The following is a 25,124-nucleotide window of genomic DNA, read 5'->3' as shown; positions in this document are numbered from 1 at the left end:
TCATCCTGCATGTGACCAGTTTGAGAACCTTGCTCTAATCCAACCGACTCCGGCCCTTGTCATCATTTTACAGTAGAGCTGCACTGATAAAATTGTTGGTCTTCATTGCTGTGGAGTGCTTGTAAGATCTTATTTTACTAGGCAAGTCAGTTAAGAACAAATTCTTATTTTCAATGACAGCCTAGGAACAGTGGGTTAACTGCCTTGTTCAGAACAAAATATTTTTACCTCGTCAGCTCGGGGATTCAATCTTGCAACCTTTCAGTTACTCATCCAACACTCTAACCACTAGGCTAACTGCCGCCCCAGGGGAAGAGATGATACATTTCAGTCAAAGCGAGAGGTCAAAGTAAGCAGATTATTGACCATTTCATCATTAACACTCAATGATCACCTGCTTTATATACGAGTTGAAAGCTATCACTGAGTAAAAAGCAGCTAATTTACCTAATTCCCCGAGTGGTAAACCACATCTTCTGCAGCAGCCTTGTTCCCAGCCAACTACAGCATTTATATGTTGAGAACGGTGTACTATTGACTGGCTAATGTTGACTGTGTAGTAGACTATACATGCAATATTAGAAGTGCTTAATATTTTCAGGTGCTGACTTCAAAGACATACCTTAGTGTGTTTTATAGAGTAGGCCAGTGTGTTCGCTGCTAATGTGTGTTTGCCATGTGGTTGGGAGGCCTCAGGTTCCCCTGGACCCTCTGCTCAGTACCAAAGGAAAGAGGAAAGAGTTAATCCAGACAGTGCCACCAACAGCATTACACAGACCCTCCTGACAAGCCTACAGAATCTCTGAGCATGCAATGGACATTGCATATTCAATAGCAATACATTGTAGCATTGAGCCTTTGTACAACTTCACAATACATTTTTACATTGGATCTAGTCATACGACTGATATGTACTTCAGAAATCTACCCACGTAACACTTCAAGTCTGAGAAAGTGGGCTGATATTGAATCAAGAGCAGAACTGTCAGTACAAGCCAACTGCCAGCACGTTTAGATTATGTTAATGTATAAACCACGTGTAAAACTCATTCTATGGAGGGCCGAGTTTCTGTGGCTTTTTGCTCCTCCCTTACACGTGATCGATTAAGGAACTCCCCTCACCTGGTCGTCTAGATGTTAGTTGAAAGGAAAAACCAGCTGGCACTAGACTCCCTGGAATGACTGACACCCATTATATGAACAGTATCTATACAGCTAAAATCATTTTACAATTCCACATTCCACTTTAGACTTCAGATTTGATTTCACCCAGTTGAGCAGCTGAGCCACCAAATAATTACTCACATCCAATATTCGTTATGTCGATTGGTGGTGTTTCAACATGTAGAATCGTTGGGAAATGATTTGAAAGTGACCACCGAACTTCTGGTCAGAGGCAAGAGGACGGCCACCCGCCGTTTTAAAGTTCTCAGCTGCTCTGGTGTCGTCTCTAGAGGTGAATATTTGATGAGGCATTAGCCATTATATGAAGAATGACTTTCTCTGGATGCTGAATGTTAAGCAGGATTTATAACTTAAATACAATAAAACCGCCACATCCTTTAATGGATTGTTTTACGTAAAAGTGATCATAATGTGAGATGTAATTAATTTGAATAAAGGTTATTTTTAATTTTAAAAAATGAAGATTTCTAAAACAATGAATTGAGCTAAATGGTACCCTTTTTTCTACCAACATCACCTTGAAAATAACCCATATCTTAGGCCTATTACCTGTGAAACATTCCTACACCAAAACATCACCTGGCTACCCATTTGAATTACACTATGGCACAGTACAAGGAATTGTCAACCAAAATCTAACTTCACGCATGTTTACTGGAAGCGATGTGTGGTGAACAATCTACAGACAAGCAGGGATGAAGAAGCTGGAGAGATGTTTTGAAAATTACACTTGTGAGACCCAACACTGGGCAACAACCTTTAATGCAATCAAACAGCGGTACTACATGAACACATTCGAAACATTGCAATGTTTTCATCCCGATTGAAATACAGTTACACAACGCCCACTCCACCAGCCACACACTAAAGGCAATCTTAAACCAAATAATACATCCAGAGGAACTCCAACCACATCACAGTTAACCCACAGTGCATTAAATCTATAGAATTCATGGGGAATTAAAGTTGTTTGCCCCATTTAAACATTTATAAATAAAACGTTAAGTCCATACATATTTTCCTTTACAAATAGATCCTCAGACATTAAATGCAGAAATCATGTAAACATCCAAATCAATGCAGGAGGAGAAAAAGCAGTGGGGCCCTTTGGTCAGCTCTAAGACCAGAGGCAGAAACCAGCAAGAAACCTGGCAAGCATGGAGGCTGTAAACCAGTGGGGGGGAATCTTCATACATTTTGCAACACACAGGACAGACAAATCACTACATTGCATTTGACTATCAAATTGGGACGACTGTACACATTGTAGAGATAAGACCATATTTATGGAGCCATTTTTTATTATATCATTATTTTGTCATTCATTTATTTTTTTATCCAGTATTCCATTTATTTTTTCCTCCTTCAGCAACATAAGACAGATTGGTGGAGAGGTTGGTGGTTTATTTCGTGGACAGGATGAGGGCAACGATGAGACCGTAGAGCCCGAGGACCTCGGCAAAGATTAAGATGAGGATCATGCCCACGAAGAGCCGGGGCTGCTGCGCCGTGCCCCGAACCCCCGCATCACCTACAATACCAATTGCAAAGCCAGCTGCCAACCCGCTCAAGCCCACACTCAGCCCAGCACCAAGATGAAGGAAACTCCTACAACACAGAGAGGGACAGGGGATTACCATAGTATCAATACAGTGGATAGGGTTACTACGTGATACCGAATGAACAAATGACAATAGTAAGATGAGATGTTTTCAATTAAAGACTAAAAAAATATTGGGCAACAAAACTATTTTTTTTAATGGTATATAGATTTAATCTAATATTAATGTCAGGTGTAATGGATTGATGGACCAGTTGCCTCAGAGCCTGTTAGAAGTATTAGGAATTGAGGGGAAACGCAAATGGAGACAATTTGTAGAAATAAATGGAGGTGGGAGATGTCAGACTGACTTGTAGAGGGTGACCTTCTCGGAGATGTTGTTGGCGATGAGCACCGCTACCACCAGGCCGTAGATGGCTATAATACCCGCCATGACCACTGGAATGATGGACTTCATGATGAGCTCTGGCCTCATCACTGACATGGCAGCAATCCCTGTTCCACTCTTAGCCGTGCCATAGGCTGCTCCCAAGGCTGTGGGGGGGGGAGAAGAAAATTAGATCCATTGAGATAATACTATAGTAAATATTTCAACACGTTGATTATTCCTTACAAGGGGCTATGCGTTCTATGGAAAACAATGAGCGATGTGGAAGGCCTGTTCTACGACACGCTAACTGAGTGGAACTGACCTTCAAGGAGTTACATTTACCAAAGAAGGCAGAGCCCTGAGTTGATTATCCCCTTCATACAATGGCTATAATTTAACACATTTGCCACTAAAAATGTGTTAAATTGACAGAAATGTTAAACATCCACTGAAATACACAAAAGTATGGACACCCCTTCAAAATTGTGGATTCTGGTATTTCAGCCACTGCCATGCAGTCTCCATAGACAAACATTTGCAGTAGAATGGCCTTACTGAAGAGCTCAGTGACTTTCAACATGCCACCTTTACAACAAATCAGTCCTTCAGATTTCTCCTTCAGAGCTAAGTGACATTGTGAAGTGGAAACGTCTAGAAGCAACAACGTCTCAGCCGCGAAGTTGTAGGCCACACAAGCTCACAGAACAGGAAAGGTGAGTACTGGAGCGTGTAAAAATACTCGGTTGCAGCACTCACTACAGAGTTCCACACTGCCTCTGGAAGCAATGTCAGCATAAGAACTTAATCTGGAGCGTCATGAAATGGGTTTCCATGGCTGAGCAGCAGCACACAAGCCTAAGATCACCATGCGCAATGCCAATCGAGACAATTCTGTGCTTTGGGAGGCCCTTTCCTGTTTCAGCATGACAATTAGTTCAGTTCCTGGATAATAAAGTTGCCGAGCTCAGGGCAAGAGTTTCTTTCCAGAGAGACATCAGGAATTGTAACATACTCGGTTTCACAGAAACATGGCTCTCTCGGGATATAGTGTCGAAGTTGGTCCAGCAGTTCATCGCGCCGACAGGAATAAACAGCTCTCCGGGATGAAGGACGGGGGGTGTACGTTTCATGATTAACAACTACGTGGTGAAATTGTAACATACAGGAACTCAAGTCCTTTTGTTCACCTGACCTAGAATTCCTCAATCAAATGCCAACCGTATTATCTCCGGTTATAGTCAAGGCCGTGTATATCCCTCAAGCCGATACCACGACGGCCCTCACTGGACACCATATATCCTGAGTTGAGGTCTACAGATTATGATTTTTCAGCGCCGATACCGATTGGAGGACCAAAAAAGCAGAGACGCGATTTTTATATATTTGTAATAATGACAATTACAACAATAATGAATGAACACTAACTTAATACAACACATCAAATTCAATTTAGACTCAAATAAACGTTCAATTTCGTTGAAATAATGCAAAAACAAGTGTTGGAGAAGTGCAATATGTGCCATGTAAAAAAGCTAACGTTTAAGTTCCTTGCTCAGAACATGAGAACATATGAAAGCTAGTGGTTCCTTTTAACATGAGTCTTCAATATTCCCAGGTAAGAAGTTTTAGGTTGTAGTTATTATAGGACTATTTCTCTATACCATTTGTATTTCATATACATTTGACTATTGGATGTTCTAATAGGTACTTTAGTGTTGCCAGCCTAATCTCGGGAGATGATAGGCTTGAAGTCAAACAGTACAATGCTTCAAGCACAGCGAAGAGCTGCTGGCAAATGCAGGAAAGTGCTGTTTGAATGAATGCTTACGAGCCTGCTGCTGCCTACCACCGCTCAGTCAGACTGCGCTATCAAATCAGACTTAATTATAATATAATAACAGAAATACAAGCCTTGGGTCATTAATATGGTCAAATCCGGAAACTATCATTTCAAAAACAAAATGTTTATTCTTGCAGTGAAATACAGAACCGTTCCGTATTTTATTTAACGCGTGGCATTCATAAGTCTAAACATTGCTGTTACATTGCACAACCTTCAATGTTGTCATAATTATGTAAAATTCTGGCAAATTAGTTTGCAACGAGCCAGGCGGCCCAAATTGTTGCATATTCCCTGACTCCGTGTAATGAACTCGAGAAGACACAATTTGCCTACTTATCTTTTTTGGGGCTAGGGGGAAGCATTTGTGGGCTAGGGGGAAGCATTTGTAATTTTGGATGAAAGTAAAGTAAACTGCCTGCTACTTAGGCCCAGAAGCTAGGATATGCATATAATTGGTAGATTTGGATAGAACATTTTAACGTTTCCAAAACTGTTAAAATAATGTCAGAGTATAACAGAACTGGCAGGCAAAAATGGCAGGTGAAAACCTGAGGAAAATCCATCCAGGAAGTGCTATTATTTTGAAATGGGTGTTTCTCCATTGAAAGACTATCCACCATTTAAAGAGATAGAACCCAGATTCTGTACCCTATGGCTTCCACTAGCTGTGAACAGTCTTTAGACATGGTTTCAGGTCTTTATTCTGAAGAATGAGCAGTTTCAATGAGGCCAATGGAAAATCCTCAACCTGTTTGGTGCGCAATCCCGAGAGCGCGTCTTTGTTTCTCTTTAATATTGACAACGCTTTTGTCCAGTTGAAATATTGATTATTTAGACTAAAAAGGAGGATTGATTATAAACATCGTTTGAAATGTTTCTACGAACTTTACAGATATTATTTGGAATTTGTCTGCATTTCAGCCATTGGATTACTGTACAAAACGCACGTTTTCGGAAATAAAGAGGGACTTTATCGAACAACAAAGATTTGTGTAACTGGAGTGCAACCATATGAAGATCAAAGGTAAGTGATTAATTTGATTACTATTTTGGACTTGTGACTAATCTACTTGGCTGGTTATGGTTTGTAATGTTGTGTGCCGAGCGCTGTCCTCAGACAGTCGCATGGTTTGCTTTCGCCATAAAGCCTTTTTGAAATCTGACACGGCAGCTGGATTAACAACAGGTTAAGATTTATTTTGATGTATTGCACTTGTGATTTCATTAAAGTTAAATATTTAGTCATTTAATTTGGCGCTCTGCAATTTCACCGGACGCTCGCGTCCCACTGACCCATAAGAAGTTAATAATATTGCCTGCTAACATGAATTTCTTTTAACTAAATATGCAGGTTTAAAAGACATATACTTCTGTGTACTGATTTTAAGAAAGGCATTGATGTTTATGGTTAGGTACATTTGTGCTTTTTTCACAAATGAGCTTGTTAAATCACCCGTTTGGTGAAGTAGGCTGTGATTCAATGATAAATTAACAGGCACTGCATCGATTATATGCAACGCAGGACAAGCTCGATAAACTAGTAATATCCTCAACCATGTGTAGTTAACTAGTGATTATGTTGAGATTGATATTTTTTTTAATAAGATAAGTTTAATGCTAGCACCTTACCGTGGCTCCTTGCTGCACTCGCATAAGAGGTAGTCAGCCTGCCATGCAGTCTCATGGAGTGCAATGTAGTCGGCCATAAATGCAGATTACCAATTGTTATGAAAACTTCAAATCCGCCCTAATTAAAAATCCGCCATTCTGATTAATCGGTCGACCTCTAATCCTGTGGCTGCATTTATTGTAGCTGGAGATTTTAACAAAGCAAATTTGAGGAAAAGGCTGCCTAAATTCTATCAGCATATTGAATCTAGTGCTCGCGATGGAAAAACAGTTGATCACTGTTACTCCAACTTCTGGGATGCATACAAGGCCCTCCCTCGTCCTCCTTTAGGCAAATCAAACCATGACTCAATTTTGCTCCTCCCTTCCAAAAGGCAGAAACTCAAACAGGAAGTACCCTTGCTAAGGACTATTCAATGCTGGTCTGACCAATCGGAATCCACACGTCAAGATTGTTTTGATCACGCGAACTGGGATATGTTCTGGGTAGCTTCCGAAATAAATATTGACGAATACATAGACTGTGACTGAGTTTTTTCAGAACGTATATAGGAGATGTTGTACCCACTGCGACAATTAAAACCGATCCAAACCAGAAACTGTGTATAGATGGCAGCATTCGCGCAATACTGAAAGCGTGAACCACCCCATTTAACGATGGCAAGGCAATTGGGAATATGGCAATACCCATTCCCTCTGCAAGGCAATCACAACATCAGTATAGAGAAAGTGGAGTCGCAATTGAACGGCTCAGACAAGAGACTTGTGTGGCAGGGTCTACAGACAATCAGACTACAAAAGGAAAACCAGCCACGCTGCGGACACTGACGTCTTGCTTCCGGACAAACTAAACACCTTCTGCTTTGAGGATAACAGTTTCACCGACGCTGCCCGCTACCAAGGACTGTGGGCTGTCCTTATCCATAGCAGACGTGAGTAAGACATTTAAACGCGTTAACCCTCGCAAGGCTGCCGGCCCAGACAACATCCCTAGCCGTGTCCTCAGAGCATGCGCAGACCAGTAGGCTGGTGCGTTTACTGACATATTCAATCTTTCCCTATCCCAGTCTGCTGTCCCCGCATACTTGAAGATGGCCACCATTGTTCCTTTACCCAAGAATGCAAAGGTAACAGAACTAAATGACTATTGCTTCATAGTACTCACTTCTGTAATGAAGTGCTTTGAGACAAGTCAAGGATCATATCACCTCCACCTTACCCGTCACCCTAGACTAACTTCAATTTGCTTACCATCCCAATAGGTTCATATTCAATGCAATCACCTTCACCATCCCATCTGGACAAGAGGAATACCCATGTAAGAATCCTGTTCATTGACTATAGCTCAGCATTCAACACCATAGTATCCTCCAAGCTCATCATTAAGCTCAAGGCCCTCCTTGTACACCCATGACTGCATGGCCAAGCATGCCTCCAACTCAATCAAGTTTGCAGACAACAGTAGTAGGCTTGCTTACCAACAATGACGGACAGCCTATAAGGAGGTGGTGAGGGCCCTCGGAGTGTGGTGTCAGTCTCACTCAACAAAACACAAAGGTGATCGTGGACTTTGGGAAACAGAGGGAGTACCCCCCTATCCACATTGATGGGACAGCAGTGGAGAAGGTAGAAAGTTAAGTTCCTCTGCGTACACATCACTGAAACGGTCCAACCACACAGGCAGTGTGGTGAAGGCGCAATAGCACCTCTTCAACCACACGTGGCTGAAGAAATTTGTCTTGTCACCTTGTATCACCACCTGGTACGGCAACTGCATGGCCCACAACCTCAGGGCTCTCCAGAGGGTGGTGCTGTCGGCACAAGACATCACTGGGGGCAAACTACATGCCCTCCAGGACACCTACAGCACAGAAAGGTCAAAAAGACCATCAAGGACAACAACCACCCAAGCTACTGCCTGGTCACCCCGCTATTATCCAGAAGGCAAGGTCAGTACAGGTGCATCAAAGCTGGGACCGAGAGATTGAAAAATAGAAACTCAAGTACATCAGGCTTAAATGGCCATCTCTAGCACAGATAGGCAGCAGTCTATATACACAGACTTGAAGTCATTGGACACTTTAATAATGTTTACATATCTTGCATTACTCATCTCATATGTTCATACTGTATTCTATGCTACTCATCCATATTTATAGATTCTTAATTCCATTTCTTTACTTGGATTTGTGTGTAGAGTATATGTTGTGAGAAATGGTTAAATATTGCTGCACTGTCGGAACTAGAAGCACAAGCATTTCGCTACACCCACAACATCTAAAAATGTGCACAACATCTAAAAAAAGGTTTGTCGAGACCTGTGTGGAAGAACTTGACTGGCATGCACAGAGCCCTGACCTCAACCCCATCAAACACCTTTGGGATGAATTGGAGCGCCGAGTGCCCAACCTCACTAATGCTTGTAGCTGAATGCAAACAAGTCCCCGCAGAAATGTGCAAACATTTAGTAGGAAGCCTTCCCAGAAGAGTGAAGGATGTTATAGCAGCGGGGGGGACCATCTCCATATTAATGCCCATGATTTTGTAACGGCATCTTCAAAAAGCAGGTGTCCACATATTAGCTTCACTACAAGTCCAAAAGTAAGTTTACTAGATAGGTACAGTAGTTACCGTGGTAACCTAACAAACAGACTTGCTAGTTTAGTTAACCAAACCATCAGTCCAACTTGCAATTACGAAAATCGAACTCAACAATACCAACACTGTTTTCAATTAGAATTTTGCTTTAAAAAGCAGCTCAAATAAAACATAAAAAATGTACTATAGCCATTGAATTCTACCGTGCAAATATACCGTAAATTATAGGGAAATAATGCACGCTCTAGAATACCCTTCAAGCCAATCGGGAGTACGCAACAATACCATGATATAATTATGTACCATTTAATTCTGTGATTAGAGAAATGTACAAATAGAGTAGAATACAGAGTTGAGCAATATGGAGGAACTGAAATCGATTAGGTAACAAATTCACAACTCCATAGATTATGTTCCCTGTACAAGGGCAACGTAGCTACAGCTGGGAAATTCTTGTGTATGAGGAAATGACCAGCATCATGTTCTCCCACACTGAAAATGAGCTTGACTGCAGATCTCAAACCAGTCACTCCATTTAACAGCTATGGTTCAGGGCAAATTCTCTCCACCTCAACCCATAGATACCAACAGGGAACAGAGAGCTGAGCTGAGGTTAACCCTGTCCATTGTATGGCTTAAAAAAAAAAATTTTTAAAGGCTTTCATGCTGTGCAAGAGTGGCAGAAATCTAAATCACTCCACCTCCCTGACTGCCTGAAGAATAGACTCATTAGGTTCTCCATACAGGAAGCTGCTGACTTCAGACCAGCAGAATGTCACATCCCTGCAGAAGCTCAGAAAGGACACAAACCAGCACCAGTCGCCACAGAAACAATCGGATGTCACATTGGCAGCACTCAATAAAATAGATTACATTTCTATGGCAGCGTTACCAGTGTCGTGTAAAAACATTCCCAGCTTGAAAATGTTCACGTTCTGATCAACTGTGACGTTTGAAAACGTATGTATGTGACATCTAAACCGTTTGAGCTAGAAAGTTTTAGACCCAGTTCTAAAAAGCTGCGACTCAAACATGAACAGGTTTCCCTTTCTGCGCTACAACACCCACAAAATTCAGTGGACTAGTCTGAATATAGAATATTTTTTAGTCACGAAAAGGTCTAACACCTGAAACATTAGAAACTATTTGGAGCCAGGTTTAGAAAGCTGAGACTCACAAAAGCATTGTCCATTTTGCTCTATGCCCACAAGCTTCATCTGAAGTCAGAACCGAGAACAATCAGAACGTGAAAATTAATAGGACATTTAATTGGGAACTTTTAGCTGGGAACATTTTTACATAACAGGCGGCAGCAGGGCACTAATGTAATAGAGGCCCAGCAGAATGCAGAGTCAGCACGCCGACAGGAGGCTCAAAACGACAGACCAAGATGCAGACAGCCAGAGTGCCAACGTCTGCAGGAGAGGCAGAACAGCGTTGTGATAAAAATCAATACTCTCACGGGCCTCTAAAAATGGATGTGCTCGGTGGGGGGGGTGACAGGCCGCCGTGGTCGTGAATCATGCAGAATGGGCTGACGGGATTTCTCCCACGTCAGCCATGCATCACCCGCAGTGAGATCCCACTAAACTGAAAGCCCCGAGGTGGCTACGACTGTCCAGAGCATCTAATATGCAACCTAAGTTGCAGCTACTGCCTGAGCCACTCTTCCCTTAGCATTGTGCAAGAAGGACGACACTGGACAAGATACATATTATGTTTGCCTCAGAGTGCTAAGAAGCTCCAGGATATAACAGTATGTGAATGTGACTTCAAATAGCCTAGGAGAAATTATGCCCAAAAGGAATGAATTATCCAGTTCGATGTTTTACATGTGGAGATTTGCATTTACTGTGTAAATATTAAAACAGAGTTTGACTCCCTAGACCTTTAAATCTCTCTAAACAGGTCTCTTTCACTGCAGACTGACCACAAAACCCAGGGAATATGAAATGGGTGGTGGATCAATGATGCTCCTTTGTGAATGTCTATGGTCAGCCTCCATGAGTACTAAAGGGAACATTGGATTCATCTTAGACTATGCTGCTCTCTATGAGTGAGTCCTTGTGTGTGCAGAATGAATAGGACAGAGTCTGATTCTTTTTGTTGCTTGATCCCATTTTCCCCCCATTTTGTTTTTCTAAGTTCTCAGTCTAAAAAAATATAAAAAGTGAAACAAAAAGAATTGTCCACAATGCTTGAACCACGCCAGGAGAGCACTTGAGGTCTGTGGAAAATCTACAAAATGTAGAATTTCAGGTGTAGTTGCCCTTTAATTAAATTGTGCACCAGCCAGAGACAGTTGCCTGGATAGCGATATTTCAGTAGCACTCATCTGGTTGCAGAGTTAGCAAAACAAAATGGCCACTGGATTGATGCAGAATGATATCATGATTATTTGCAAGTTAGACAAAGACTAGAGGTATTCACAGGTCCAAAAAGTTGGACCCCGTTCCGAAATGGCCATAAATACATTTAAATATAGAGACCCATTCTGAACGGACCCGAGGAAACCAGACATGGTGGAATCTAGACCCTGTCCGTACAGTGATGGAAGCAGCAGAAATGTCATTTAAGCTACTTTATTAACCGGAGCAGATAAGGCGCAAAAGGAGGGAGAGAAAAGTCTCGCTCTAGCAGACGGGGTAGGGGCCGTGCTTGTGGGTAAGTGGTGGCGAGGGAGGTAGAGAGCAACTAACTAAGCAAACTCACACTATAGTAAACTAATAGCTGCCATTTCTAGGTTATTTATCTAATGATTACATAGTAAGTCTTGACTGCATCAAACCAGGAGACACTAGTTAAGCTAGCAAATGTTAGTTGAGGCTGCAGTGCATGCACTCATCCTACAGTTACAAATAACTCCATTCAGAATATTACGTATCAGCCTACCTCTTGGCTCTTGGTAGTTGTAGCCTATCCTTCTCCTTTAACTGTCAATTCCATCAATTTATTAGATGTCCTAACATGTCACACACACAGACAGAGGCTCTATGAGTGTAGCTTATTGCTGCTTTGATGAAGTCAGTTAACAGTACACATACCAGAGACAATCATATCAGATCTGACCCAGACCCATGACATTTAGAATTCTGGTTCCAGACCCCGCTAGGGTCCTTGATCGGGGCTCGGGTACAGGTGGATCCGTGAAGACCTCTAGCATAGGCAACTTTGTAGGTGGCTAACATATAATTGAGGAGGTTTTTGGGAAAGGCTTTCCATTTACCAGAATATGGTTGTCATTACATTAGCATCATCGTTAATAGCTACACAAAGAGGTAGACAATCACACAGACAGGGGCATTCCTTTGTTGTTGCCTATTCAGAAAGTTTAAGGAACATACGAATCACTGATGCTTTGTGTTCACGTTCTTGGGCAAACTAAAAGAATGTTGTAAGTTCAATACATTTAGTGAATTTCCTACTAAGTTCAATACGTTTTTTTAAATATGGTTGGAATCACGGAATTGCATTTTGCCTGGATTCCGTCTGCAATGCAGATTTTATAGGGCCCTAGCATTGGCACAGCAGCCACAGAGTGAAAGAGAATAGCATATTTCAACATGGTTCTTCAAGAATTTGCAGATACTTCACATGGAAGAATGCAAATATGTCCTTTCAGTGAGTGGCTAATAAAATTTGAAATCAATAAAACCATCCATCTTTTAAAGTAGGGATTCCCACCAATCTAGCTTTGTTGCATCCAACCAAACAAAAGCAGTCCAACTGACTACTTGGTCAAGAACATTTTAGTTGCGTCAGCCCTTGAACATGCTTCAGGACACATCCCGTGGCATGTAGCCTCAAGACATTTCATACAGGTATCCAGAGAGCTCCATGTACTGTCAAGGCAGCCTGAAACAAGGCAGTGTCTCTGGAGCTGTGTGTAATGGTGGCTCTAGACTAGAGGAAGTGGCTGGCAAATCCTTAAAATATGCACATCGCAGCCAGCCACCCCACCCGCCAGACCCCTACACGGACTTATTTGTCACAAGACTGATGCCATCTATGCAAGGTTAAGTTATTCTGCTCCAACCTTGTCAGACCATTGAACAGATTCACACATTTTAAGTGAGGCAGTGTCACAACATTAGTGCATTTTTAAGACAAAGTAATATCAAATTAGAGGCATTAAATAAAACTTAACTTCATATTCAACACATGTGAAAGAGGTGTTTCCAATGACATCAGAGTGCAATTTTAACCAATTATGAGTAGGCATGGCCTAACAATAGTCTACTAATGTCATTGTAAACACTTAAATTTCTCTTTTTTACTACAAAACATAGAAACGTGCCATGTTCACATATGTTGATGTTGGTTGGTGAGGAGATGAATGAAGTTGGAATATATCCCTATTTAGACCTGATGCATTTACTGAAGACTGGTGTAATCGCCTAGCACCTTTCTCAATCCCTCATGGTAGGGAAGTATATCCACAGAAGGGTTGATGTTACAGCTAGGGCCGTTACTGTGACCGTATTACGGCAACACCAGCGGTCACAAGTCATGATGGCAGATAAATTCCACGTGACCGTTTAGTCATGGTAATTAGGCTTCTCCAAGCTCTGATGCTGTGGATGGTCATTAGAAACCAACAAACTTGCTAACTGGTACTCTGCACTGTCCTGCCAATCACTCTGACATCAATGTGAATGTAATCCAAACACTACAAGAGAGTCCATGAGCTCATGTTGAGCAACATTTCCATAGGCTATGCAATTGTGAAAAAACAGAGTGATGGCCTGTATTAAAAATAGGAGCACATCAGCTCCCTATAGGCTAGGCGTACTATATTTATTTCTCAACTTTCCTAATGTTAAAACACATTTCCCCTCTTTACAACAGGAGTATAGCCTACCTGGCTGGCATAAAAATGACCTGGAAAATCGTCCTCCATTCGCTAAGTGCATAGAAAATACATGTTTTCTTCCCCTGCCCCGACTGGTGCATGATAGTTCATTCAAAACATATTATATAGTATATGTAAAGACAGGATTTAATCAAGAATAGTGTGATGGTGACAATATTAGCCTATGAATGATGCCCAGCGTGTGTGCAGTAAGGCAAGAAACGCATGCCTTCTTCAAATCAGTCACACACACACAGCCTAGCTCATAAACCTATATATTCATCCCACAACTGTCCCAGACTATGTTTGGAATATTACTCTTGCACAGAATAGGTAAACTTTTGTACCATGGGGGAATAGTAAATTGACATATGCTAGTGCTTTTGCTGATCGTTAGGCCTACTCATCTTATTGGCTGACTAAGTAAATGTGGACAGTTCTTCCAATATCGTCAATATGCACCTCGGAATAGAACCTGCGCATTTGCGTCCCTGATGTCGGTCTTCACTTGTAGCCTTTAAGAAAAACCAGATCACATGACGGGGAGCCATTTGAATGAGAGGTTGCAGTTGGGAGAAGGGAATTTTAATTGTTATATTCAGCCCAACGGCACAATGGACACCAGGCATGGATTTTTTTAGGGGGCATTACGGCCAAACAAAGGGGATGCCACTGGGAAAGTAGACGCATTATCAAGTGCTTGTAAAATTGTGAATGAGAGACTGATGAAGTGTGTACAGCCTGCACAAGAAACAAAGCAGAGCTCATGCAGACTTAGAATTCATTAAAAACCAAAACACCGCCCAATGTTTGGATCACAACTAAAGAAGCATATAGGAGTACCGATTTCTTTGTTAACCGCTCAACATAGAAAAGCCGCATGTGCACACTCCCTCAAATAATTCGGAGAACATATCCTTTCCATTTTACTCAGCTATGTTTAAATTGTATTCTTCACACTATAAAATATTGCCACAGAATTAAGCAAATCTTGTCTACTAGTGTAGCCATAGCAGGGCAACTGCGACTATTTTAGAAGAAAATAGCAGCATTCTACATTTTATTCATATCATGTTTCTTTAGACCCATCTAAAATAAATAATGGATTTATTGTGACATGTAGGCTATATTACATGCATTTACTAGACTTTTAAAAATATGTTTCAAAAGGTCTGCATCAGTGGCTTGTAGGCTATGCGTGGAAGCCAGGAGATGCTAAATGTGTATATTAAGTAACTTTCAACTACCGTGAGACCGGCAGTTATTTGCTTGACAATCACCAGCTAATGAAATTTCATGACCGCAACAGCCCTAGCTACAGCAACACCTCAGGAGACCAAGACTACTTCGTATAAAACAATTATCTCCAGATAATAATAATATAGCTGTTCACAATACTTATCGTGCCACAACCCCTAAAGTGATAGCTTGCAGCTTCCACTCTGACCCGAGGTGGGTATTTTGTTCATGCAATTACTTCCATGTTGAAACACAATGAATGACCCTCACCAAAAAGCTGCCCTCATGCACTCTCATTCATAAACCAAGACCAACCATAGTGTATTAGGAAATATTCAGAAAGTATTCAGACCCCTGGACTTGTTCCACATTTTGTTATGTTACAACAATTCTAAGTTTGAATTAATTGTTTTCCTCAATCAACACACAATACCCCATAATGACAAAGTGAAAACAGGTTGACATTTCTGAAAATGTAAAAAAAACACAAAAACACCTTACTTACATAAGTATTCAGACCCTTTGCTATGAGACTCGAAATTGAGTTCAGGTGCATCCTGTTTCCATTGATCATTCATGAGATGTTTCTACAACTTGGAGTCCACCTGTGGTAAATTCAATTGATTGGACATAATCTGAAAAGGCACACACACCTGTCTATATTACAGATCTCACTGTTGACAGTTCAAGTCAGGGCAAAAACCAAGCCATGAACTCAAATTGTCAGTAGAGCTCCGAGACAGGATTGTGTGGAGGCACAGATCTGGGGAAGGGTAACAAAATATTTCTGCAGCATTGAAGGTCCCCAAGAACAGTTTCCTCCATCAATCTTAAATGGAAGAAGTTTGGAACCACCAACACTCTTCCTAGAGCTGGCCGCCTGGCTAAAACTGAGCAATCGGGGGAGAAGAGACTTGGTCGGAGAGGTGACCAAGAACCCGATGGTCACTGACAGAGCGCCAAAGTTGCCTTGTGGAGATGGAACCTTCCAGAAGGACAACCATCTATGCAGCACTCCACCAAATCAGGCATTTATTGTAGAGTGGCCAGACGGAAGAAACTCAGTAAAAATAAAAAAAAGGCACATGACAGCCCGCTTGGAGTTTGCCAAAAGGCACCTAAAAGGACTGACCATGAGAAACAAGATGATCTGATCTGATGAAACCAAGATTGAACTCTTTGGCCGGAATGCCAAGCGTCACGTTTGGATGAAACCTAGCACCATCCCTACGGTGAAGCATGGGTGGCAGCATCATGCTGTGCGGATATTTTTCAGCGGCAGCAATGCTGGGAGACTAGTCAGGATCAAGGGAAAGATGAACGGAGCAAAGTACAGAGAGATCCTTGAGGAAAGATCCTGAGCGCTCTGGGAGCAGGTGAGGACTGGGGTGAAGGTTCACCTTCCAACAGGACAACGACCCTAAGCACACAGCCAAGACAACGCAGGAGTGGGGTCTGAATACTTTCCAAATCCACTGTATATACACAGTATTATGGCCCGATTTGCGCAGCGGTCTAAGGCACTGCATCTCAGTGCTTGAGGCATCAGCACAGACACCCTGGTATCACAACCGGCCGCGATCGAGTCCCATAGGACGGCGCACAATTGGCCCAGCGCCGTCCGTGTTTGGCCGGTATAGGCAGTCATTGTAAATAATAATTTATTCTTAACTTCTTTGGGATAGGGGGCAGCATTTTCACTTTTGGATGACTAGCGTGCCCAGAGTGAACTGCCTCCTACTCAGTCCCAGATACTAATATATGCATATTATTATTAGATAGAAATTGGATAGAAAACACTGAAGTTTCTAAAACTGTTTGAATGATGTCTGAGTATAACAGAAATCATATGGCAGGCAAAAACCATTGAAACATTTAAACACGAAGTGGGACATCTGAGGTTTGTAGTTTGAACTCACCCCTATTGAATACACAGTGGGATATGGGTTGTTGCATTTCCTAAGGCTTCCACTAGATGTCAACCATCTTTAAAACGTCGTTTCAGGCTTCTCGTGTGAAGGGGGGCCGGATAGGAGCTGTTTGACTAAGGGGTCTGCCTGCAGCCTCGTTCTCAGTCACGTGCTTTCACAAGAGGTAACTCTCGTTCCATATACTTTTCTACAGGTAATGGAATTCTCCAATGGAATTCTCCAGTTGGAACATTATTGAACATTTATGATAAAAACATCCTAAAGATTGATTCTATACTTAGTTTGACAAGTTTCTTCGACCTGTAATATAACTTTTTGAATGTTTCGTCCGACTGGAACAGATTGCGCTTTTGGATTTGTTTACCAAACGCCCTAACAAAAGAAGCTATTGGACAGAAATTAACATTATCGAACAAAACAAGAATTTATTGTGGAACTGAGATTCCTGGGAGTGCATTCTGATGAAGAGCAAAGTGAATGCTTTATAATGTTATTTTTGACCCATGTTGACTACCCAACACGGCGGATATTTCTGGCTGGTTTGGGCTCTGAGCGTCGTTCTCAGATTATGCCTTTTCCGTAAAGTTTTTGGGAAATCTGTCAGTGTATCTAAAGTTCCATGCATAACACTTGAATTTATCAACATCTATGAGTATTTCTGTTCATTCATATGGCTCTCTGCAATATCACTGCATGTTTTGGAACTACTGAACGTAACATGGCAATGTCAAATAAGATTTGGATATAAATATGAACTTTACCGAACAAAACATACATGTATTGTGTAACATGAAGTCCTATGATTGTCATCTGATGAAGATCAAAGGTTTGAGATTAATTCTCTCCATTTGTGCTTTTTGTGACTCCTCTCTTTGGCTGGAAAAATGGCTGGGTTTTTCTGTGAGTTGGTGGTGACCTAACATAATCGTTCGTGGAGCTTTCGCTGTAAAGCATATTTGAAATCGGACACCGTGGCTGGATTAACAAGAATTGTATCTTTAAAATGGTGCCTAATACTTGTATGTTTGAGAAATATGATTTATGAGATTTGTTGATTTGTATTTGGCGCCCTGCAATTTCATTGGCTGTTGGCGAGGGGTTCCGCTAGTCCTAGACAGGTTAACAGACTTGCCTAGTTAAATACAGGTCAAATTAAAATAAATATGGCTGCAAACAAAAAAAGTATGCTTATGCCCTTACAATGTACAATCTCAAGTCAAGCATCTCCTCCAGTGGCATTTATAGTAGTTGATCAAGGAGGGATTGGATGGGCAACACGGATATAAATGTGCAGTAGGGTTGTGATGGTCACGGAATTTTGGATGATTAATTGGACAGCCAAATGACCGCTGTCTCCATAATAACTGTTCAAACCGTAAGTGTTCCAAGACGTTGCAGGGCTCGCTTTGAGGCAAGAAACACTGATCCATGCGGGACAGCACCTGCAGTACCGACGACTGTGTGATCTTGCTCTCCGTAGCCGACGGAAGTAAGAAGTTAAACAGGTTAACATTGTCAAGACCACGTGACCAGACTGATTACCAGGACACGTACATGCGCTGACCAGTTGGCAAGCGTCTTCACTGACATTTTGAACCTCTCCCAGTCTGTAATACCTACATGCTTCAAGCAGACCACCATAGTCCCTGTGCCCAAGAACGCCAACGTAACCCGTCTAAATGACTATTGCCCCATAGCACTCACAACTGTAACCATGAAATGCTTTAAAAGGGTGGTCATGGCTCACAACACCATCATCCCAGAAACCCTGGACCCACTCTAATTCGCATACAGCCCCAACAAATCCAGAGATGATGCAATCTCTATTGAACTCCACACTGGAACATAACCAAGCTACTGGAAGAATACTTTAAGATAATACACAACAGATAACTAGAGGTCAATGGGGAATTACCACTCAATGGAAATAGTTGTCCATCATTACTCAGTGTATTAATTCCTCCTCTGCGTTGTTGGGAATGGCACATAAGGAAGCATTTCACCGTTAGTCTACACCGGTTGTTTCCAACGCATGTGACATAACATTTGATGCCCATAGGAGGAAAGCAGGAAGAAAAAGTAGGAAGCGTGTACATCAATATGTGCAGTGATTGGTTGATTCAACTGACTGCAAAAAATTGCATGCAATGGAATGTATGAGCCACATTACTATGGAAATTGCATGACAATTCCAGGCAGCCATTGAGAGTGTACCCGTGAGTTTACCAGTCAAATTGCCAGGGTTAGAGATTCGACTGTGCTCGTCACAGCCAGTCAGCGCCTGGACCGACTACCAACCAAGAGCAGGAACCTGACGCAGATGAGGCTGCAGACATAACAGGCCACTACCCTGTCGATACGACGCAGGCTCAACTGATGACCAACAACTCGGAGCAGCCATCGCGCCCAATGAAATCTAACCTGTTATCAAATGATTAGGTCATTGATTTTGCTTTAAAGCTAAATTAAAACCCATGGTAGTATTCCAAGTAGGGCTGACCCCATTTAGTCGATTGTTTGGTCTCATACATATATTGTTTGGCACACGAGACACCCGTCTGACTCACACCTGTCTCAGGGGACTAATCCATTGCGTAAGCCGCAGGGATGGCACACCAGTATCACCAATAGTACATTTACTATTCTAATCTACAATGTTAGTTTGGTTAGGGTCATTTGTTAATGCATTCAATATATTATTTCAGTCTTTTACTGTTCTCATTGTCGGAGTAGACAAGTTGTTTGCTGCCCGCACAACCTAGGCTACGCTTGTGAGGAACACATTTGAGCTTATTTCATTCCATTTACAAGTCTTTTGTTTGTAGCACTCATGTCAATCAATGTTGATTAAGGACGCGCACCTGATTATGCATAGAAGTAGACCAAGGCTACCTGGCCTGCGTGCAAATGTAGGCCTATAAATTTGGGGGATCTGATAATATTTCTGATTGTCTTCACCACCATTGTTGAGCTTCTCAAATAAACATTTTCTTCACCTCAAAACAGCAAGTAAACAAAGTCTGTTTTTACATCCATTGAGAATGACAATACAGTTCCTACAGACAATACAGAATTTTTTCAGTGAGACAAATCAAAGGCGAAATCCATTAAAGCCAAGCTAATGGAATTCATTGCCCTTGACAATCAACCGGTCTCGGTCATGGGTAATGTTGGCTTTCGCCAACTGGTCGAGCACCGGTACACACTACCAAGTGAGCTATTTCTCAGATTTCAGTCACACAGTAATAGCGTCACTGCTATTAGCTTCACCACATACATACTATGGAACGCCGATTGGGTCTTTGCAATCAAAAGATACAGTAGCACTGTCAAAGCTGTACAAAAAAAAGTCTGCAAATAAGCAAACGCTGGCCACGAACGATGCGTTTACAATACAGCATTGGTAATAAAGCACTCATTTGTTCGACCGCAACAATTGGGGTAGCTAGCACCAACACAACCAGCCTGAAAACAATGACCAGTTGAAACTGGTCCAACCATTAATCAAATAAGAACTGTTTAATAAAGTAGGGTTATTTTAGATGACACCTAGCTATATAGTTAACTATAGCTACTGAAACATTATGTGTTATTTGACATGTATCATTGACAAACATTCCATATAAATCCTGGTTGAGAATGAAATGACTGAACAAAACAGAAAGTACGTGAAAAAAAAATAGGTTGATTGTTTTACTGGTAATGGGGACATACGTAAACATCAACAAAACTGTCAGTGTGGTGTGTGTAACCTTTATTTAACTAGGCAAGAACAAATTCTTATTTACAATGATGGCCCGGACGACGCTGGCCCAATTGTGCACCGCCCTATGGGACTCCCAATCACGTGATACAGCCTGGACTGTGGTGACGCCTCTTGCACTGAGATGCAGTGCCTTAGACAGCTGCGTCCATGTGTGCTAACTATTTAACTGTACTAGAACGCTTAAAAGGTCGGTAAAAATGTTTATATCGGTATTGTTTTGGCAAGGACGATATCGGTCAAAAATATGTGTATTTAATCAGTGCTTAAAGCATCAGACAAGTTCAGTAGCCTACATATAGTTATTTAAACACATTGTAAAATGTAGACAATTAGTCGAAAGAACAGACTACTCCCGGTCGACCAAGATTTGTATTTTATTTGTTGTCAGGGACTCCCCTAGTTCCAAGGCTATTCATGATGCCTCTACTACAAGGGAAACTAACCAACATTTGTGATTCCATTATAGTGCCTCCACCTTGCAAGGGTTGATACCTCCCACTTCGAGTCAAGACATGAAAGACTATAATTAACTAGGAACTGCAGTAATATGAAATTAGTGTGAGACTGTCTTCACAGGCTGCTGTATAATGCACAGTTCACATATGTTTCAGTGGGTGTGCTTAACCACGTTCTCAAAGAAAAATCAACTCCAGTCTACAATTATTACCTTTTAAATTATCATGAAGCACAATATAGGCAATGGTTTACAAATGCATACACAAATCAGTAGATAATGTGTAAATTACCAGTTTGTTTCTCAATCATGGTAGTGGTGGTGTTGTAGTGACATCGCATGATGGCAGGCTCACGTTTCCTGTAAGGAAACTTAATGCTCCTGGGCCTGAAATCACCGGTGTCCCCCCTCCAGATCACTCCCAGCCACAGGGGCTACCCACGCTGGCCTGTGCTATCACTACCCATAGGAGCTCTGGGTCAGCACTAAACACATATAGGGCTCATGCTAGGTTAGCCTCTTGCTAGTATGTTTCCTACATACAGTAACTACACATTGGGTATAAATGATGAATGCATTTTAGTGCAATCAATAGTTTCCTCATATTACTTGCAATAATTTCAACTGACAGGAACCTCTAGGTGAGAGGGTCACACACCCAGCAACAGCTTTGAAGAGGAGTAAAATTGGGAATACTTAACGCAAACGGACAACTGGGATCACCCTTCCACCACAAGTCATTACAGAGTTGAATTAACTACAATAGACAGGCGGCATGCCGCCACCACACAGCACAGTAAAGGAGAAAATAGTGTCACATACCCTCCAGCTTCTAGCAGTAGCTGCACGATTCAATATCCCCAGTAGGTCAAGCCCTCTATATTAGGGTTGCATGTTTTGGTTTTTGCCCTAGGCCTACACTGCAGATTGTAGGCCTACACCCCCAATGTTTTTCTATGGAGAGGCATGCTGGTACATTTCGCCAAATATCTCGCAATGTGTATATTTAGATTTTGTCAAGTCGGACACCATTTTAGTCAGGATAATATCGTCTTTCTAATTACATAAGGGTGGGCAGGGTGTACTCTGCTTTCGTCGATCGCTAGATCAGAAACAGCAAATGTTGCCCTTTATGCAGACATAAGCACACTTGGCACCATTGAGGTGGGGATGTTAACTTTCTACACGAGTTGTTATTTTTCCGTTTCGTCCTAAGAACATATTGTAGTGGTAAAATACAGGGATACATCTTTGGGTGCCATTAAGGCTCAATTGAACTGTAAGCATCACTCCAGTTAACAGGCTCTGCGGAGGTAATCTGCTATGGGATCGGGCTAGTGTTCCAGCTCAGACAACCTTCTGACATTTCCAGCCTTGGGTGAATTTAGACTCTTATTGTCCAGCCTACTAAACGTGACATACGCCAATGACATTTCATGGACTCTCGTCCAACTCCATCCCTTGGTTACCTGTCCGACCAACGTTAGCTTTACCTGGCTAACTAGGATATGTATTAGATAGCAAGGCAGTATTTTTACTGAACTGGGTAGTTATGAGAACGAGTTTCGATAAAAGCTAACTTACATTCACTACGCAGATACATGATTAAGTGCGTATACGCTAAGTTAGCTATGCAGCTAGTCAACTGGGTTCGCTTGCTACGTAGCTAATTAGCTGGGTTAGCTAGCTCGTTCGCTGTCACGCTAACCGTTTCTGTGCTGGTTTCAGGCATTAGAGATGCGGTTTGAATGGACACATACCAATTTAAATGTAGCTATGGTAAAGATAGTAATGGAATTGTGTGATAATTACCGCTGAAAACCATAGCTGCAGAGGCACCCATCACTGCGAAGAACGGAGAGTATGCGGGGCTTTCGGACGACATTCTCTGTTTAAAAGAACACGGAATACCAAACGGATATTGCGGTTCCCCTTAATGGCTTATCGACTACACCTATCGAAGGCCACACGCTCTTTAAATGTAAACTGAGAAACCTATGTAGCTAACTAGAGATGTAATTGGACTAGTCACGAATCTTCTGCTAAATACACGGCGGAGCAACAGCACAAAATGGTGAAGCGGAAAATATCACCTGACTGGCCAAACCCCTTCAACTACTATATGTAGGGGAGGCGCTCACAAGTACCTCTGATAATGATTTACTGCAGCACATCAAATTGGATTTAAATTACAAATAAACAATTTGATATATTTCTGATTTAACCCATCCAAAGTAAATGCTTTATTTTTAGATTATGTCCATTCTTTTTTAAGGTAATCCCCTATTGTAGTCTATTTTGGTGTGCTCCGCTGCAGGGTTTCCCTTTGAAATCTAGCTAGGCATTCCGTGACTAAATTCCCCATTGAGTGGCTAAACTGTACAATGCCGTTATGAAATCATTCAAATTGATTTCTGCATTTGGCACTGGGATACCATGCATGAGAGGGTCATTTACAGTAAAATGTGATATGCAGCAGTGGGGCGTGAGTGATTGTGTGGTCGAGGAGCCGAGAATCCCCACTGTATCGCTCCCAGCAAGTGCTGGCTCAAAGAGCCAGGGACAGTATGGGAGTAACGATGAGTGTGTGAGCCAGATAGAGATTGTGCAGAGTACTCCCAACCCTCCTTTCTCCACCCTCCCCCTCTACATCTTTTTATAAGCAGGCAGGCAGGCGGTGAGAGCGAACCCCAACCACGCCACGGCAAAGCCCCTTCATCCGTGATGTAATCACAGGTAATTTAGTAGTCTACCTTTTCCTTAGCTAGCGTTCCATAGGCCCTTCTACCTGCCAAATTTGACACTCACACTGATAATTAAATACATGATTTTGTAATATGGATATAAAAGTCAGTCACAGTTGAATGGAGATCATTTGTGCTCGCTCTGGTTCTTTCTCTATGGTGGCTGAATGGCTATTGATCCAGTAATTTTATTACTGTGATGTTTGAGGAGGCAGTTTGGGATTAATCTGCCACAATAGAGAGGAGGCTCTCGTGATCACAATATAACACAATATCCTACCTGTGATGCATACTCAGCAGGCTCCCTGTCTGAACATTTTGTCACATGATGTCATATATATATGTGTGTGTGTCTTGGTTAATGTCAAGATAGGTGGATCCATGTTCACCGATCAAGCCACGGTCTCTTGACAGTAGCGCTTAATCAGAGAAAAGCCATGGACCTCCACTGTGCATCTGTTTTATGAATAGTGGAAACTCACAAAATAGGGAACCATGTGAAACATTGTCACAAGGGCATGATTCAAAGTGCCCCGCAGGAATGGGTAGATCTGAAAGGATTGGATAGGATCAAGCAATATGGCAAGTCTATCAGAGGGCAAGGAGGAGCTACAGCCATAATAATTGATTTATCTTATCCCTTCAGCTCTATACAATTGTGTGGTTAGGGGCTAGCGATTGTTTCTGAGCCGTGCGGATCTCTCATGATGCACTCATAGGGTTTATTGCTAATGACTTTTGATTGGGTAGATTAACTTGCACAGAGGATGTGCGTATTTAGATATTTGATACTTAAAGCAAGAGGCAATTTCATGACTGTAACCCTCTAGAGCTCTAAGATTTGCCTCGGATCTATTAAAGGAGAAGTTTACCCAAAATCCATAAACTTCCAAGTGGTTCCATACAATAAAACAAGTTCAGTGGAGTTTGCCCTTTCTCCCTCTCTCTCCTT

General features: G+C 41.9%; 1 protein-coding gene across 1 annotated transcript; it reads right to left on the bottom strand.

The window, feature by feature from the left end:
• Nucleotides 1-1,928: 1,928 nt before the first annotated feature.
• On the bottom strand, nucleotides 1,929-23,529 carry LOC115143933 (V-type proton ATPase 16 kDa proteolipid subunit c-like). Its single transcript, XM_029684409.2, has 3 exons — nucleotides 23,241-23,529; nucleotides 3,097-3,280; nucleotides 1,929-2,793 (listed from the first exon to the last, which is right to left on the bottom strand). Exons 1-3 carry the CDS (start codon nucleotides 23,311-23,313, stop codon nucleotides 2,589-2,591), a joined length of 462 nt encoding a protein of 153 aa, XP_029540269.1. The 5' UTR covers nucleotides 23,314-23,529; the 3' UTR covers nucleotides 1,929-2,588.
• Between the last annotated feature and the right edge of the window lie 1,595 nt (nucleotides 23,530-25,124).

The sequence above is a fragment of the Oncorhynchus nerka genome, linkage group LG16, assembly GCF_034236695.1.
Source record: "Oncorhynchus nerka isolate Pitt River linkage group LG16, Oner_Uvic_2.0, whole genome shotgun sequence".
NCBI lineage: Eukaryota > Metazoa > Chordata > Actinopteri > Salmoniformes > Salmonidae > Oncorhynchus > Oncorhynchus nerka.
This window is presented reverse-complemented; position numbering and strand designations above follow the sequence as displayed.